General features: G+C 48.8%; 1 protein-coding gene and 1 long non-coding RNA gene across 8 annotated transcripts in view; one reads left to right on the top strand and one right to left on the bottom strand.

Annotated features, from left to right (window-relative positions):
• The window catches only part of ADCY9 (adenylate cyclase 9), a 101,336-nt gene extending 96,588 nt beyond the window's left edge, over positions 1-4,748 (bottom strand). For 3 of the 5 annotated variants that reach the window (XR_014228170.1, XR_014228171.1, XM_082311960.1), the window contains exon 1: positions 2,877-4,746. Coding sequence is in view for 3 of the 5 variants with exons in the window: in XM_082311960.1 (XP_082168086.1) it covers positions 2,877-4,575 (1,699 nt within the window). In the remaining 2 variants the exon portion in view is untranslated. Of the gene's footprint in view, positions 1-2,876 lie in introns of all 5 variants that reach the window. The other 2 variants (XM_082311962.1, XM_082311961.1) reach the window with 2 other exon arrangements.
• A 356-nt stretch (positions 4,749-5,104) lies between these two features.
• Positions 5,105-15,978, top strand: LOC309590629. Of its 3 annotated transcripts, XR_014228172.1 has the most exons (4): positions 5,105-6,077; positions 6,200-7,984; positions 12,239-14,342; positions 14,571-15,978. It is a non-coding gene; the product is annotated as an uncharacterized lncRNA (long non-coding RNA). The 3 variants fall into 3 exon arrangements; XR_014228173.1 differs by having other exon boundaries at positions 5,105-7,984; XR_014228174.1 differs by having other exon boundaries at positions 5,105-7,984; positions 14,740-15,977.
• Positions 15,979-17,509: the final 1,531 nt, after the last annotated feature.

Here is a 17,509-nt window from a genome sequence, read left to right as displayed (position 1 = left end):
GTTTACTTGATCATGTTGACTTAGCCTCAGAAAGATAGCTACGACTACTGCGGCAACTCAGACAATTAAGAGATAATATACTAGACAGACAACATAAAAAATAGGATATCATTAAGATACCAGAGGTTGAAAGGAAGCTGCGAAGTGAAGTACCAGTAGGGAAACAAAGCTTATGTCTGTTATCTCCGCAGCACTTTCATACTTGAAAAGAGTATGACCTAATTAAACAACCACAACAAGCTTCCTCTTCTCTATCACTACTATCAACGAATTCTCAGGGAAAATAGCAAAGCAAAGCTTCCTAACAGCACCTCCGTTCACAAAACTGAGCAGGTGCTTGGCAGCAGACAATTAATTAAGAGGTGAAATCTCAGTTTACTCTGTTAAATCTCCAAGCTGCTCCTTAACAAAACCTTCCCCTGCAGCAGGTTCTAGACACCAGCCTGTGGCACTGCCCTTAGATTGCTTTTATCATTGCCTTTTTTTTTTTTTTTTTCGCCCCGATGCCATCTACCTATCAGCCAAGGAATCTGACTGCGGAACAAAGTACTGAGAAACAGAAAAAAATGGGCGACTCTGTAGCACCCACCATGTGCCCCTGAGGGTCCGGGCAGGGGAGGGAAAGGGACTACACGTGCCATTGACCTGCGGATAAAGGTGGCCACGTCAGAGGTCTGCTTGGTTTAGAAGTGCACACAGACTCTGATTTCTACAACTATACAAGACATTGATAAGAAATGGAAGCTAATTACAATTCCACAACAAAACACAGAAGGGAAAGGGGGGGAAAAAAACCCAAGCCAACCCGTATTCCTCGTTAAAGTAATTCTTACCACATGCTCCAGTTGCTTTCATAGCTAGGTTTCAGGGTAAGAAGAGCCCATTAAAATGTCAGTCCACAAAGCATACTTCATCTTATCTAGATTGCATTTCAGTTTGTTCACCTGTAGTGCCCTGGCTAAAGCGGGACCTGCGAAAGGCATTCAAAGCTGCAAAGTTCGAACCACTGTACTGACGAGCCACAGCAGCCTATGCCCTCCCGCAATAAATGAAACCAAGGACAGAACAGAAGTCTGAGAAAGACCATGAAAAAACCACTCCTGGCATAGGGTGTAATTGCTCTGCACAGTGCTCTTGTGATCTCCTGGAAAATATAAACAAATTAATAAAAATACTTAAGAGCAGGACCATCAGACTCCACAAGTAACTTCATGTCATTTTGTGATTAATGATATCGAGTACCGTTATAAATTTAGCAAAAATACTTAATTTCATTTGTTGCCACAACACGGCCTTCACGCTGCATCTGGCTGTAAAGGTAGGTGGAAGAGGGAAATATCGCAGGGTTGTTTCTCTACAACCTATTCAGTTTCTTTTCACCAGAAAAGCAAGATTCAGCTTAGAGTAATGGAGAGATTATGTCCGGTCCTTTCTTTTCTTGCAGGAACACTTCCACTGAAATACATCCGTGTCAACAGTTTTCAAAGAAATTAACTGAATTTGTATTTTTAGAAGCTAAACAGAAAGCCGAAGCCCAGGGACACACATCTGCTTCAGTTCTACGGCCTCCAGCCACCAATGTCACCGTCGATATTTTTCCTCCCCGTAAGCCTCTCATTTCAGCCCTGTTGCCATATGCATGCAGACAGCTAGCTCACCAAAAATAAGTATTTGTGTCACATCAAAATAAGCACCTGCCACAGGCGAGCGGCCTGCCGTTACCGCTTCCACCCCTGTTTTGCAATACTCTCCCCCCCGTCCTTACTCACTGACCTTTCTACAACCATCCTGGCCTCGTTTTGTATTTGTTGCAACAAATATCTCCTTCCTCCATCACAACGCTGTCCTGTGACTCCTTCAGTTTCTTCCACTCCGTTTTCCACGCTTTCTTTATAAAAATGGGTACATTTATAAACAGAACGAACAAACTCACATAGCACAAAAGGGTTTGCAGCATATTCCACTCCCATTTTGATTCTGCTGCTCCCCACCTTGGGCTACAAGCACTGCAGACAACCCTACCTCCGCGAGACAAAGGCACAGCACCAGAGACACAGCTTTTACTAAAGAGACAATTAAATCCTCAGCGTGTACAATCCTCCTGCACGCGCTTCTAAGTGCTGCTAGAAAGCAGTCAAGGGTTTCATTTCAAAATGAATACTCTGTAGAAAAATGAAAATCGGACCCTTAGCCAAGCCGTAAGGGGAGCCGAAGGATCCCTCATTTTCTTTTCTGAAAGGCAAATTTGCAGTTTCATCCCCAAATCCTTAGAGCTGCAGAAACGAGAGCCTCTGCCAGCTCACTGAACCACCTGAGTAACTTTTTCCACCCTAACTTCAAACTGTAACAACTTGCCATATCAAACTGCCAAATCTACAGTGCTCATTTCTTTCTGTGAATCCAGCTGTCATTTTTCCCAAATGCCTTCGCAGTCCCAACTCTCCCAATGCCAAAAAAAACTTTTCACAGATACACATAATTTCGCAAAACACATATGCTCTATGTATGGCACATGAAGTCAATTAACAAGTTTACTTACTGAATTAAAGGATGACACACAACAGTAAAACAAAAACCTCTTGCAGACAGCAAACACATTAACCTTCTCCTCCCTCTGATGCGATACTCTCACAAGGAGCGCTAAGGAGTTTTGAAGTCTAAGTACGTTTTGAGTACCACAGAAGATCTTTCACGCTTATCTCCGTGGCATCTTTTATTCCGTAATTCCCACGGTGTTTCTGATCACCAGCACGCAAAGTTAAACATAAAACACCTTCAATTTGCAAGGCAGCAAGCACAAAACATGCACGAGGGAAAATATATTCCCTCATAAAAGATAAAAAAAAAAATTCCGAGCACAAAATAAAAGCACGTACCTTTTAACTGGTCGGCTACCACGCTCTGACCAACTCGCTCAGTCACCTTTCCATCCTCCATCTCGTAACGATCATCCAAATACTTTGCAGTAGCTTCCGAAATATGGACTTTTCCAGCCACCCCAAGCTGCTCCATCAGATTGGCCAAATTGACATCATTGGACCACACATCGAACTTGAATCTCCTCATTCCCAAAATGCCACACAGGACTGTCCCGGTATGAACACCGACTCTCATGTTCACCATTTCTTTTTTCTCTTGGCAAAACTGCTCAATGGCTTTAATCATACCTAAGCCCATCTCGATGCAGCAGTAAGCGTGATCTGCCCGGGGCTCTGGGCAGCCAGCTACGCAGTAGTAACAGTCTCCCAAAGTGCTTATCTTCTCACATTTAGTGTCCTCGCACAGACGGTCGAAACGTCCAAAGAGGTCGTTCAGGAGTCCCACCAGAGCGTGGGCAGATTTATTGGCGCTCATTTTCGTGAAGCCAACGATATCTGCGAACAAAATGCTCACTTGCTCTATCTGCTGCATTTTAAAGGGACGGAATATTATGGGGGTTTTCTGTATGGAGGGCTTCTTCTTCCTGTTTTTGGGGCTTGAGGTGGAATGACGTTTGACGGAGTTTTCACTTTCATCATCCCCCTGCTTCATTAAGTCATCGGCTATTATCCTTGGCATAACAGAATGAATCATCCTCTCTTTCAGGGCTTTTTCCACTTCCAAGTCTTTTCCGTGCATGATAGATTGTCCCACTTTCAGGAATGTGCTTCTCGATCTGACTTCGGACATGATAAATAAGTGAATACCGATGGCGTGGATGCAGATGTGCAGGAAGGCTTTACTCAACAGCTCCCAGTAAACCGCACCGGCTCCGAGAGGCGTAAAACAGTTCTCATCGCGGAAGTGATAACCGAAGGTCTCGAAGAGGACCGAGTACAACAGTCCCAGAAACAAGCTTAAATACAAGGGTAAGTGCATCACCGTGTAAAGCAACAAGAGCACTTCAATACACATAGAAAAACTGCCTACTTGAGAAAGACAAGTGTCGGTGGGATCTGCCGGGGGAGTCCGATTGGACATGTCACCACTTCCTGAGATAGGTTTCAGAGTCTGGAACTGCGGAGCGAGAGTCAAAGCAAAAACCAGGAGGGTGAGTATCAGCGAAGTCCATACGTAATGGCGGGCGTAAGTCTTGGTGAAAGTGAACACAAAAAACGCTACACAGACCAAGAGGAAGCACAGAGCCGGCACCATGAAAACAATCTGTTTCTCTCTCATGTGTATGCCGAAGTAGATGCCCCAGAGAAGGCAGGCCACGCCGATGTAGAAGAGGGCATAGCGAAACCTGCGCTGGGTCTGCGGGAAGCATCTCTCCATGCAAGCCTCCTCCAGGTTGTTGGAGTCAAACTTGGGATTCCACCACTTGGAAGAGGCCCTCTCGAAGAGCTGCGGCAGCTTCTTCTGCCGGCGGAGGCCGGGGCCGCTGCCGCCACCTCTGCCGGCTCGGCGGGTGCCCCCCGACTCCCCCGAGCTGCAGCTGGAGGAGATGCTGTACTTGCAGTGCTTGGAAGAGGAGCAGCCCTGGTGCTGCTTGGGGTTGATTTTCACCGTCACGCTGTTGCTGTCCCCGCTGGAGTCGCAGCTCACCTCGGTGCTGTGGTGATGCAGCAGCTGCTGGTGCGGTGGGGAAGCCATGTTGTCAATTCCTCCTGAAGAGCCCGCTCAGGAGTTGGGTCTCTCGGGCTGGCAAAGCCACCGGCGCTCCTCGGAGAGTCGCCTCTAGTCTCCTCCCGCCACCACCGCCGCCTGCGCGGAGGGGAGGCCGGGCAGCGCCGCGGCGCTCCGCCGCTCGCCGGGCCGGGCACGCAGGGCGCTGGGGCGCGGGCAGCCCCACATATTCCCCCTCGCCTCGCACGCCTCCGCCGGCCGGGCAGGGCCGGGGCTGCCGCCCGCCGCTGGCCCCGCTCCCGCAGCCCCGCCGGCTCAGTCCCGCGGGGGGGACGCCGGGCCCCCGCCGGGAGGGGACCGCTCCTCCATGTCGGCTGCAGCTGGCCGCGGCTTCCTCCCCGCGCCCGCCGGGCAGCGCTCCCCTCACGGCCGCCGCCAAGGGGGCCGGCTCCCGCCGCGCCGCACCGCCCAGCCGGGACGGCACCGGCGGCCGCCCCTCGCCGGCCTGCGCGGCCCTCCCCGCCAACGGGGCCTTGGGCCCTCCGCCGCCCCGCGCTTTCCTGGCGCCGCGGGCAGCGCCCGGCCGAGAGAGCGAGTGCCCCTGCGGCGCCCCTCAGCCCCCGGCGCGGGGCTCGGCCGCCGCCTCCTCCTCCTCCTCGCCTGACCGCGGGGCCCGGCGGGGCTGGTCCCGTCCCCGCTCCCGGCGGGGTGGTGCCGCGCCGCCGCGGGGAGCTCGGTGCCCTGGCGGGGGCCGGCCCGCCCGCCTGCGCGCCGCCGTCTGAGGGGAGGGGAGCGGAGCGGCGGGGGCGCGCTCAGGCGCGGGCGGCCGCCACCATCTTCCTCACGGAGAAAAAGCGGGGGGGGGGCGTCGGGGGGGAGGCTGCGGGTGCGCGCCCGCGCTGGCCAATGGGGCGCGGCGCCGCGGCGGGAGCGCGCACCCCCCCGCCGCCCGCCCGCCTTCTTCGCGGCCCGAGGGGCGCGGGCGGGCGCCGGTCCCCTCACACGCAGGCAGCGGAGCCGGGCGCGTCCCCTCGGAGGCGGGCGCGGGGGTGATTTATTCCTCCGTGAGGCACCGACGCCCCCCTCGGCGGGCTGACAGGGACGGGACGGCGCGGGGGGAGCGGCGGCGGGAGCCGGGCGGGCCCCTCACGGGGTGTCCTCCCCACGGCGGGTGGGTGCCTCCCGGCGGGCCCCGCCGCCGCCCTCAGGGCCGGGTTTGCTCCGGGGGGGGCCGGGGAAGCGGCGCCGTTGGCGCGGCGGACATTTGCCATGCGCGAACAACGTGCGCTTCAGCAAACAATTCAACCTTTCCGCATCCCCGCAGCCTGCTGGAAACTTGCTGCCTTATTTTCCTCTTTCCTCGCTTGTTTATAACTGACGCTGCGTCGCCTGCACCGCTCCCTCAGTTTGGTTATCTCTTCCTCCCAGCTGGCCCGTATCTCTCCCTCCTTCGCCGCGCTTCTCTCCGCGCTCGCCTCAGCTCCTTCCCCTCCTCTCCCCGCCTCCCCGTCCCTCGCCCTTCCTCACAGGTGATGTTCCCACCAGTTTCTCCTCAGCTCCTGGCCCTGCTGCTTGGCCGGTTTCTCCCCACGGAAGCCCGGGCCCTGCTGTGCCTCCTGCTTCCCTCAATCCATCATTTACTCTTTTCCAGGTGGGCCTTTCCCGCAAAGCGCTTGGCTCCAGCGATCCTCCACCAGTGCCTCCTACCCCGCAGCGAGTCCCTTCTCCTCTGAAAATGACACTGTTTGGTAAAATGTATTTTTTTTTTTTTTAAATACTAATAGAAAATATGTGGTCGCATAGTTACTGGAACTGAAACCTGTATTTTTTTCCATTTCCTTTGTAAAGATATTACTGTGCACTAACCATGCTGTACAATGCATTTTTATTACTACTATTTTGAAGAATTTTGTATTTCCTGGCATACTCCAATACCAAAATAATCTATAATAAAAAAAGTCCAATTGACAGTGATAATTGTTTTGGTTTTGCTATGACATAACCGTCTCTCGACTTCCAGCTAATGGCTCGGCTGATCAATATTTTATAGCAAGTGCTGCTTACCGTGCCACTCTTGCATAAACATTGTTGGGAAGAAAGAAATCCCTTAGCTGACGGAGCAGAAAGGAAGGATGGCCTCCTGGGCTTGGCTATTAATTGATAAATTTACTAAGGCTTCTTTGCAACCTTTTTATTGATTTACCTAAATGTACTTGAAGTTACATATTTACTTCATAAAGGATGATGAATTTATTTAATCTGGAGGATTAAATAACTGCGACAGCTTCTGAGGATTCAAAGATACTGTAGAAATTTGGTGGAAAAAGGGAACAAGTTTTTTACCTCAATAGCAAAGAATTTAAGGTAAAACTACCTGTGTTTTTTTAACTTTCTTATGTAAACCTGTAAGATGTACGTAGTTGCAGAGGCTGGGTGACTTTGAGATATAAGAGGCACTGAAATTCCAGAATAAATTTTTTTAGCCTTGCTTTATGACAATATTGGCTTATTATTATTGCTTATGACGTCCTTACTCAACTGCCAGTCTGGGTCAGCTGCATTTTCTTAACACCCCTCCAAAAAGGGTAGAAACTACAAAGAGCTAAAATCTGGTGGGGGGGAAACAGGAAATATTTTAAGCCTGTGTTATTTCTAAGTAAATGAGGATGGCGTTGAAAAGAACACTAGGGTACATTTTCCTCTGGTTGAAGATGTGAGTTTTCTCTCTGGTATCAACAAAGTCATGATTTTGTTCAGTTCCTTTGGTGATTGAGAGTGCACGGGTGGTAAATAAGTAAAACGTGGTTTGCCTAGAGTGTAGTAAAAGCTGAGGCCCTTCACATTGGTATTTATTACTGAAACCTGCTCGGGTGGGCTTTAATTCAATTTTCAAGAGTATCTAAAATGAAGACATGGGATTGTACCTTCCTTCGAAATAGAACTCTTAGGTTTGTGTGTGTGCGGCTGTAAGGGAGAGCGCAGGAAGGAGGTGCTTCGGGTGCCTGTGTGCTGCCCGGGGAGTTCACGTGCCCGAGTGTGCTCGCGCAGGAGAGAGAGGCCGTTCATATGGATTTCCCTGCGCGCGCACAGAAGAGGCCGGCACGTCAGGCGTGGAGGTACGTGTGGGCGGGAGAAGGAGGACAAGCAGAAACCAAGCTCAGACTGAGGAGCAAGAGAAGTGCGTCTTGTTCCCCCTGTGCTCAATAAAGCAGGACCGTGTATGTTCGTAGAACAAACAATCACATCAAAGATACTGGCTACGTCACAAGTTTTAATTGAGTGACCCACATGATCCCAAATTTTGTCTGGCTACTAGTCCGACTGCTTTTGATCTCCGCTAATGAAGTAGTCTCCTCTTTCCCAGCTTTCCGTACTGGTTCCAAGGACAGTGAGATGGGACTGAAGAAGACATCTGGCATGTCAAAACCCTCCTTTGGTAAGCTTCGGATTTTGATGTCGAATCCTTTCTTCCCCGAGGAAGCTCCTGCTAGGTTTGTTACTCGTAGACCCCCCATCCTGCTCCTCCTTTCGATCTTCGGGTGAAACAGGCGCCCAGCGCTCACCAGCCCAGCCGTTCCCCCGCCTCCTCTCTCATGAGCAAGTTCTGTGCAAACACAAACCACGCGTGCAGTAGGGAGAACCGTTACCTTGTGTTGACTTCTGTTGGCTCTGTACCGGCTCGGAAAAAACTAGTGCTGCCTCCCGAAAGACTGCATTTTTTTAATTGATTATTATGTCACGGACACTATTCTTTCACTTTGCTTTTATCGTGAAGATTTTTCTCTGTTCAATTCCAGAAGCAGATTAAATACATGTAAGCAGTATTGCTTGTATTTATTTCAAGTGTGAGTGAAATTTGTCTTAGAGGGCAAGAAGTGGTTTAAAGTTATATCCGTTATTTCCCCCCCCCGCCTTCTGATTTGTTTTTATCCAGGATTTGTTTAACCCCACGGAATATAATACAGTCAGCGTGTCCCTCTAAGGCAGCGTCTGCGTGGGTAATGTTTGTAGCATCCTTTAAGGAAGATGCTTCCTCTGGGTCACTTTCTTAGCAACTACAGTTAGCACATCTTACTACCGTGCGGTATTGATTTTGAGTCCCGGGTTCGTTTTAGTGTCTTAGTAGTTCTGGGTTGTGCTGTTTTCCTGCAGAGAGCTCTGACTGCCCTTCCAAAATCCTCCGTGACTGGTTTCTGTTCCCAGACACCGAATTAAAGGAAATAATACTTTTCAGTGCAATAGCTGGGCAAATGCATATCCTACTCGCACATTTCTTTTAGCTTCATGCCACTAAATATACATATTTAGTCTATAGAATTGAATTTACTTCCCTTCTTGGAGGCACAGCTTTGTCAGCTCTAATGATTAGCTTTTGTTTGACGTTCATAATATTGTACTTCGCTGCTTACCTGATGGAGCTGTGCGAAACTATTTAGGGGGGTTCTGAAATGTGACAACCCACGTGGTGCTTTTTTAGACTTCACAAACCGCCTTCACGAGGCAGAAGAATACGACATGGGAACTGCTGGCTAGAACAACAGCGTACGTTAATGCCAGTGGAGTTGGGGAGGAGGAATGTGATTTAGAAGCTTGTGGGGTTTTTTGTGTGCTGTCAAGGGAAAACTTGCAGCTTGAAAGAAAAGGCATCATGGGTGGAGACTGCTCATCCTGTCTGGCTCTGGAAACAGCGTAAATATTGGAGGAAAATATGTTAAAACCTGTTTTGTCCATCCAGAGACAGAAAGATTCAAGGGAGGCAGCCCAGGTGCCCCCTTCCCTACTTTCTTACCTTAATAAATAGCAGGATCCCACTTTCTGACAAACTTCTGCATCTGCATCCTTGCCGACGTGTGCAGCATTCGTCATGAGCTTTGTTTTGGATCCCGGTAACCTCTAGGTGAAAAAAGACACGTTATGGATGTAAAAAAAAGAGCAACTTTTCTGACTTCTGTTCACAGACTAACAGGTAAACACTAGGAGATATTTTGGAGGTTTGGTTTTTAAAATTAGAAAAGTATCACGATGCTTATTTCACTTTTCCATAAAAGAGCAGCACAAGGATTACCTTTGACATCTTTTCCGTATGAAGCCACGGAAGCTGAGTAAGTGGTGCATTCTTCTCGCTTCCTCGGGGCAGCCAGGTTGGGTTTCTGCTCTGTATTTTCGTCCTTCTGAAACTGCAGTTCAAATTATTCATGTGACTGACAGGATTTCGTATCCCAGATGAGATGCACCAATAAAATAAGCGAGTAAGCAGCACTTTTTATGTGACTTGGACCTCAAGAGGGAGGATAAAACCTGGTCCAGCTGAGTGGGAATCACTGGCTCCCGTAGGACCGGGATTTTACTTGCGGGCTTTCCGGTTGTCTCATTCGAGTGCCCTTCTACGCTGAAAGCAGTGCAGGCTATACCGCTTATTTGGCAAAATGTCCGTCACCAGGAGGTGACTTCACTCAAATATACATTTCTGTAAGATGAAGACAAACTTAAAATTTATTGCTCATTCCATTCATAACCAGAAGTTCTCCTGGCTTTGCCAAGCTGCTGAATCAGCTTGGGTACCTCACCCTTGAGTCAGCAAAGCCTGAAATAGAAACTTGCTCCGTTTCCGAAGAGAGGAAGTACCACTGTCGTCTGCAAACACAGCCACATCTAACCTGCTTTTATAACTGCGAACGCTCGGTGGAGGAACTTGCATGACACTCTGCTGCTTTTAAAAAAAAAAAAAAAAAAGGAATAAAAAGGCATTTTCTTACTTGAAATAGGAGTGTTAAGATTGCTATGAATGGGACTGTCGGGGTGTGGAAGCACCGAGGAGTAAACAGCAGGAGAAGGACTGTACAAGCGGCAGTCGTCGATGTCACCTCGATTAGCCCGGCCTCAAGCTCCCACTCCACCACCTTGCAGCTTCTCAGGACGTTGAAATTCGGGAGCCAAGGGACCGGCCACAACCAGGCTAAAGCAAAGCCGTAAGCCATTAAGAAATGACGGCAAGAAGATGGGTGTAAGCTATAAAACACTGATTGGAGATCAGCTACAGCGGGGCTCCTCCGCCGTTCCCAAAGTAGGGTCGAGTCACTCTCGCTGCCGTGCCGTAACTCTGCTTTATAGCACAGCATAAAATAGCAAAAACCAGTGAAAATGACCAACAGTTGCAATCAAATAGTGGGAAGTGACACTGTAAAGTCATCGGCAGGACTTCCGTGAGTAGGTGGAAGGCAGTGAAAAGGCGTGTAAAAATAGTCCCTATACGATATAAATTAGGGAGGAGTTGCTATGGCTCCAAGTCAGGCCAAGAAGTAGAAAAATAATCCTAGTGTTAATTCACCCCTTCTCGAGTTGCTCAGCGTTTTATTTTGCAGATGTAGCAGCAGTCATTTTTAGCATACTACAAAAGGACACCCATGAAAAATAAAGTTTCAGGAGGCTGTCAAGCAGGCCATTCTCACGGGCAAACAAAAAAAACCCCTTTCGAACCCTGAGCAGATGAGATATCCAACCGTTACTGGGCTGAGGGAGAAAAACCCTTTGACTTAGGGAAGAACTGATGTATTTTACTTTCTCGGAAATTTTTTCTCCGTCTCCTCCGAAAGAAGGGCTGGATGCCCCTGTGCTCTTCTCCTGCTCCCCTCTAGCCGCAAAGATCTTATGTATTCTCCTTTACCTGCATGACATCACAACTTACGTGATCTTGCAAAAGAAGGTTTATGAAGCCAACGCTATAGAGAAACCGAGAATAAAACCTTGCTGTTCTCATTTAGACAGCCTGTCTCCATAGCAAGAGTTTCTGTGGGAAGATCCTTATGGATAGGGGAGTTCTCTTTTACGGGAGCAGCAAAAGGACCCTCAGAAGTGAACTGTTGTAAACTAGGCTAACTATTCAGAACTAAACTAGTCTAAACTATTCATATAACCTTGCAGGCAAGTTTCCTCGGAGGGAATGGGATTGGATTGGAATGGGATTGGCTTGGTATGGGATTTTTCTGCAGTACTGTGGAGGAAACAATAGAGATTTGGAAAAATTGTTACTTCTGCCATGGGTGTGAACGTTGCAACGCACAACTTTTTACCATTTTCTGATTTTTGCAACAGTGCAGTTGCAAATTGCAACATGTTTTATATTTAGTATTTTGGATTATTCAACCGAAAAGAGGTGGGGATGAGAATTTACCGGCACAATTACAGGCTGATGCAATCATCTTGTGCACACGCTGCAGGTTTGGAAGAAAGACCTGCTGCAAATCCACAGAAAATCCTGGCTACAGCGTTGTAAGTGCCGCAAGGAATTACACAACGTAAAACTTACTTAGTAAAATATTTGCGTTGCGCGTACCGAGCCCTTTTTAAATTTAGGTTTCTGGGGAGAAGAGGATTGCTGTGGCATTTCTGTGACTTGATCCCTTGTCTCGGTTGATCTGCGATAGAAAGGTGACCCCGAGCGCTGCTGAGCTGGGAATGGATATGGCGAGAGCCGTGGCTGGCGGAGCCGAGCGTTCGCTTTGAGAGTAGCAGAGCGTTCCCAACCGCATCCCTGAATAGATTCACTTTCTCTTTCCCTGGCTCGGGCTGTCACAGTGTATTTTAACTACAAATCTGTTATTCGGCACTGCGGGTGCCAGAATCATTTAAAAAAATAACCCAACTCAGTAATACTGGATTTTGGGGGATTTTCTTTTTTTTTTTTCCCCAGAAAGGATAGAAGAGAGGATTCTTCTCAGCTGTACCTGAGATTTCACCCGCGTGGCTGCGACTGCTGTGCTCTCTGGGAGTAGAGATGACCCCTGCTGCTTCAACGGGAGCAAATATATCTGAGCAATTTAGCAGTGATGTGACAAGTGTGAAGTGGAAGGCACTGAGAAAGCATTATATCAATTTTTCGTTTGTTTTTAAGGCGGTTTCTACACACTTGTGTTCTCTAAGCTCAGGAAGAGTACCCTTCTCCTTTCTTCAAACACGGGAACCAGACATTATTTCAATTTATTGCTGCGGTGGTAGGATTAAGCCTTTGATGAAACAAGAAGAAATTATACAGCGCAATTTGACCCCTGCTACGTTAGCGTGGGGGCTGAAATTGGGGTGGCCCAACGCAGGGCACTGATTCTACTGCTCGGGGATATCTTTTGCATTTGTATCGATTAAAAACCGATTTCATTCTAAACCGATCGCTGCTGCACTTCACACTTTGTGACTTAAAGGTTTTATTTACGCTGCACAAAAACAAGACTACAGTAAAAGAGTCTTGTTGGGCCTTCAGAATCAAGGACTTAAAAATTACGGAAAGATTACATTTTAGCATTTTGACACTCTTTCTTGAATAATATCCACGGAGCGCTTGATGCTCTCTGAGTATTCAGGATTATCGATGGACCGTGAGTGCAAGACGAGCAGCACGCACCTTCCAAACAATCGCGTTTACAACAGAGCGTGAATGTGTGTTTCTGCCGCGCGCCTGGCTCTGTTTCCAGGGAACAAGATGGGAAGAAAACGTTGCTGAAAACACTAATGCGTACCGCTTTGGCAGAGATGGTTATCGCGTCTCCTAGTCGTTTTTACCTACGTTGCTGCCCTGACGACTGCGGTATATTATGGAAATAAAATGTGAAGTCACTCAGGTCTGGGTGCTGCTGTTTGTGGACCAGACAAAGACATTAAATACCTTTTGATAGAGGTAAGAGAAAATGCATGCTTCTGTGGCGAAGGAGAAATATCGGTTCCGGGATATGGAAAACACAGCAAATATTTGTTAAAAAGAGAAGCTGGGGGGCAAAACAAAGTGGTATATAGGACGCAACGAAAGATCGCCGAGGGAGAAATGATACAATCCAGCAATTATTGGCTAGATGCAATCAGGATTTAGGAATTGGGCCCTAATCCTTTTATAGACCGGGAATCTCCTTGAATTGGATAACGGGAGTACCGGCAGTCGCACTTGACAAGCAGAAATCAAATAACCCTCGTGCTTCGTGGCGCGTCTTGAACTCTTCGTGACACAGTCGGGGGAAAAACACAACCCATCGCAGGCCTTTCGGTAATTTCCCACCAAAGGTTTCCTCCAGGCTGCAGCTTTCGGAGGCTCTGCACGATTTGTACCTGCGAGAACGGCTCAGAGGTTATGTTTCGGTAGATTTAGACGGCTGAGTTATTTACTGAAGGATATCTGGAAAAGGGAACTTGGTGCAGACCGAGGTGGCTGCTGCGCTGCTGTGTGTGACCCCATCTTGTCACCGCGTGCCTGAAACTGTCCCACATACTGCCTGTTAATTTGGTAAATTATTTCCTAGAACACTTAGAAAACAAAAGGAGCTGAATTTGCCTTTCAGTATTTCTTCAGTCCAAACAGGCAAAGAAACAATCAAGCAGATTGTGTGTCTTATGTGTTTCATCAAAACATCTCAGTTATTGACATTAAACTCCTGGGTGCCTGGAGAACCTGCTCCTGAATAAGTTAAAAAGCTGAAGCATGGCTGAAAGTATTAAAAAAAAATTATTCCACCATCTTCCACTGATGTTTCTGCAAGGTAGCACGAGCAACCTCCCCTCTCCCCCATAACGGTGGGGCACGCTGTGCGGCAGCAGAGACGTGCCGTTGCGCCGGTGCGTGGCAAACGCGCGGTGCTAAGTGCTGGCTCCTGCGCCCGCACCTCCCTCGAGGGCTCCGGGTCTCAGAACCAGACTGCCGGCTCCTCTGCGAGGACCGCTGATGGACGTTACGCGCTCCTGCCAACCCCTGCGGTGGATTCGGGAGGCGAAGGCGCGTGGCCGTAGAGAGAGAAAAGGCTCTGGCCATAAACCAGGCAAGTGGGGGCTGAGAAGCAGATTTATTGGGCTAAGTGGCTTTTTCCTGTCTGCTCATTTCTCCTTTACCATCCTCATTTTGGTTCCTTCCTCCGCTTTGGCTCCGTGGAAGAGCAAGGAAAATATTCTGTTCCCCCTCCACGGTCGTAACGCGTGTTTATTAAATCCTAATTTATTATAACCCAAATAACGATTGCCATGTTTTATTTTTTATCTGGACTATTTAGGCTCTTCATGAAGGATTTACCCTTGATCTGGATCTCTTGCTTCCTTTTCTTGCCGCGCTCAGTTCAAACTCGAGGCACGTGCCATGTTCCTTCAGAGGCAGCTTGTCTTGAATGGAGGTGCCTTGATTTTTAACCAGGTATTTCACCCTGCCCTGTCTTCCCTTCGCAGCCGGGCTGCTTAGACCAGGAGACACCGAGTCCATCGCTTTGCTACAGCCTCCAACTTCTTCTTACAAGCCAGAAACACGGGCAGGGCTCTCGGAGAGAGATTATCATCTTCCTAACCTCAGCCAGACTGCAAACCAGCCCGCAACCCACTTTCTTCCCCTAAACGAGCGGCGTGCTTCGCTAACCACAGAAACTTCAGCAACACCCAGTCGCTGCCTTGATTTTTTTTCCCAGCCAGGCAAGGCATGGCAGCGATGATTTAGCACCGTTCATGGGCGGACGTCTCTCTCCTTGAGAAAACAGAGCTTAACCCTGGAGCCCACTGCTTCTGCGCCGCTCAGCATCCTAGAAGAGGATAAACACGTAGAGTTTTGGGGCTGAGGTCTTATTTAAATTATATATTAGCCTGAAAAATTAACACCTCGTTTATAGGAATAAGGGATGCTCCCAGTGCCTACAGATTCTGCTTTAATTAGCAAAAGCAGCCAAATCTCCCGGACTGTGGTGTTAGAGGACTTTTATGTATAGCAAATAATAATTGTCTTTAATTAGCTTTATTTACACAATGGATATCAACGTTGAGCTCTCTAAATTAAAAGGGCAGAATGTCCTTGGTGGGAAATGTGATTTTTGAAGCCTGACAACTTAAAAACAGCGGGAAGGTTTTTGCTCAGACTGCCTGGGGAGAAAAATCACCTTTGGCTCAACACGACGGGAAGAACTTCAAGCCCACAGTCAAAGTTTTTTCAAGAAACTAATGAAAATGGAGGATTACAGTTTAAACTGTTTTGCAATCGCTGGCCTGAACCCTGCAGACACTTTTCACACGCGCTTAACTTTACATACGTGGTTAGTTCTGCTGACCTGCATGGGATTATTTACATGTGTAGATATAAGTACATGCCTGAGTGTTTACAGAGTGGAGTTTAAACTATAGCATTTGTTACTGAAAAAAATGACGTTATGTCAAAATCTCCAGAATTGGCTCATTGAGATTCTTTATGTTAGGGGAAAAAAAAAAGCTGAGAAATTCAGGAATTAAGATTCCTGTGGCGATCTCAGATCTGCTCCCTCGTGTGAATAGGATCTTTTGTTGTGCCGGATCACAGCATTAGGCCACAAAACTTCTTTAGCAGCTATTAAAAAAAAAAACAAACCACCTTTATATAGTTTGAATCTAAGATATTGTCTGCATTTCTTTCCGCTCTCTACTGTATATCAAAGCTAAAAAAAGTATGTTTGGCCACTAGCTGAGACTGAAAGATTTCTCCTCATCGATGCGAAGCAACTAATTAAAAAAAAAAAAAACTATAATTTTTTCAAAACTTATTTTATTTTTAAAATTTTAAAAATTTTTATTTTTTATGTCATAGGAGTATATTCTACTTGCCATGAAGTGACTTGTTGAAACCCCCTAAAACAGGAATAAATCACCTCTGCAAACTGTAGTTCTGCCATTTATCGGCTTGTTTCTGTGCGGAAGCCAAACTGCCATTAAGCTGACTCACATTTTGGCATTTTGTGTTTATATACAAGATGACGATGTTTGCAAGCAATGGGAAAAAACCCCTCCTTCGTCGGCACTGCAGTCCCAGCAAAGTCTTTCCCTTCTCTGCCGCGGTGGCAGAGCCCGGGGCTGTGGCCGGAGCCCCGGTCCGGCGCGGGGATCGTTGCTGTCGCTCTTTGCCATCCGGCACCGGGTGAAGCCGCGGCATTCCCGCAATCCCCTACATTTTGTTTTGGGGTTTTTTTGCCTTTCCCCAGGCAATGCCAGGGGTTTAAGGACCTGCTGTGGAAGGGACGGGGACACCGGCCACGCCGTTTCTAACCTGCCGTGGCGTGGCATACCTGGCTCTGCGCTGCTGCCGCCCTGACCTGTCTCTCCTGGCGTTCCCTAGATTTTAACCGCGGCTTTTGGCTGTGTTGCAGTCCCGTCACAGAATCATAGAATCACAGAATCGTCAAGGTTGGAAAAGACCCTTAAGATCATCGAGTCCAACCGTTAACCCAGCACTGCCAAGTCCATCTATACCATGTCTTCAAGCACCACATCTATCCGTTCTTTAAATCCCTCCAGGGATGGGGACTCAACCACTTCCCTGGGCAGCCTGGGCCAATGCTTGACCACCCTCTCGGTGAAGAAGTTTTTCCTAATATCCCAAACCTGCCCTGGCGCAGCTTGAGGCCGTTCCCTCTCGTCCCATCGCTTGTTCCTGGGGAGCAGAGACCGACCCCCCCGGCTCCAGCCTCCTTTCAGGCCGTTGCAGAGAGCAATAAGGGCTCCCCTCAGCCTCCTCTTCTCCAGGCTGAGCCCCCCCAGCTCCCCCAGCCGCTCCTCATAACACTTGTGCTCTACTCCCCAGTCAGTCACTGGGGAGAGGCAGAGGAGGGTCCCCCTTCAGCCCCCACCGGCGCGGCTCCCCTCGGTGTCCTCTGGCAAAGGCTGACCCATTGCTGCCAGCCCCACGTCCCACCCCACGGCATCCTGCCTCATCCCTCGCCCGGGGAGAACCGCAGCCAGAATAAACCAGGCGGACAATGCCGTGGGAAAACCCTGTCCCGGGATTCAGTAACCACCACCCCGGGGTTCTGCTTTGCCCCATGGTCGCGCTTGCCAGCACGGCTCTGCCGCAGAGCTCGGGGCTGCGCCGGGCCCTGCGGGATCAATAGCCAGGGCTGGCTCTTGGGGAGTGTTCGGCGGAGGTCAGTCACCGTTGACTTGAGCAGGAGCAGGACTCAACTGCTCAAAATCCCGTCCAGATCCGCTGGAA

Source organism: Platalea leucorodia (assembly GCF_965183815.1).
Source record: "Platalea leucorodia genome assembly, chromosome: 5".
NCBI classification, from domain to species: domain Eukaryota; kingdom Metazoa; phylum Chordata; class Aves; order Pelecaniformes; family Threskiornithidae; genus Platalea; species Platalea leucorodia.
The sequence above is the reverse complement of the archived record's forward strand: the minus strand, read 5'-3'. Positions and strand labels throughout refer to the sequence as shown.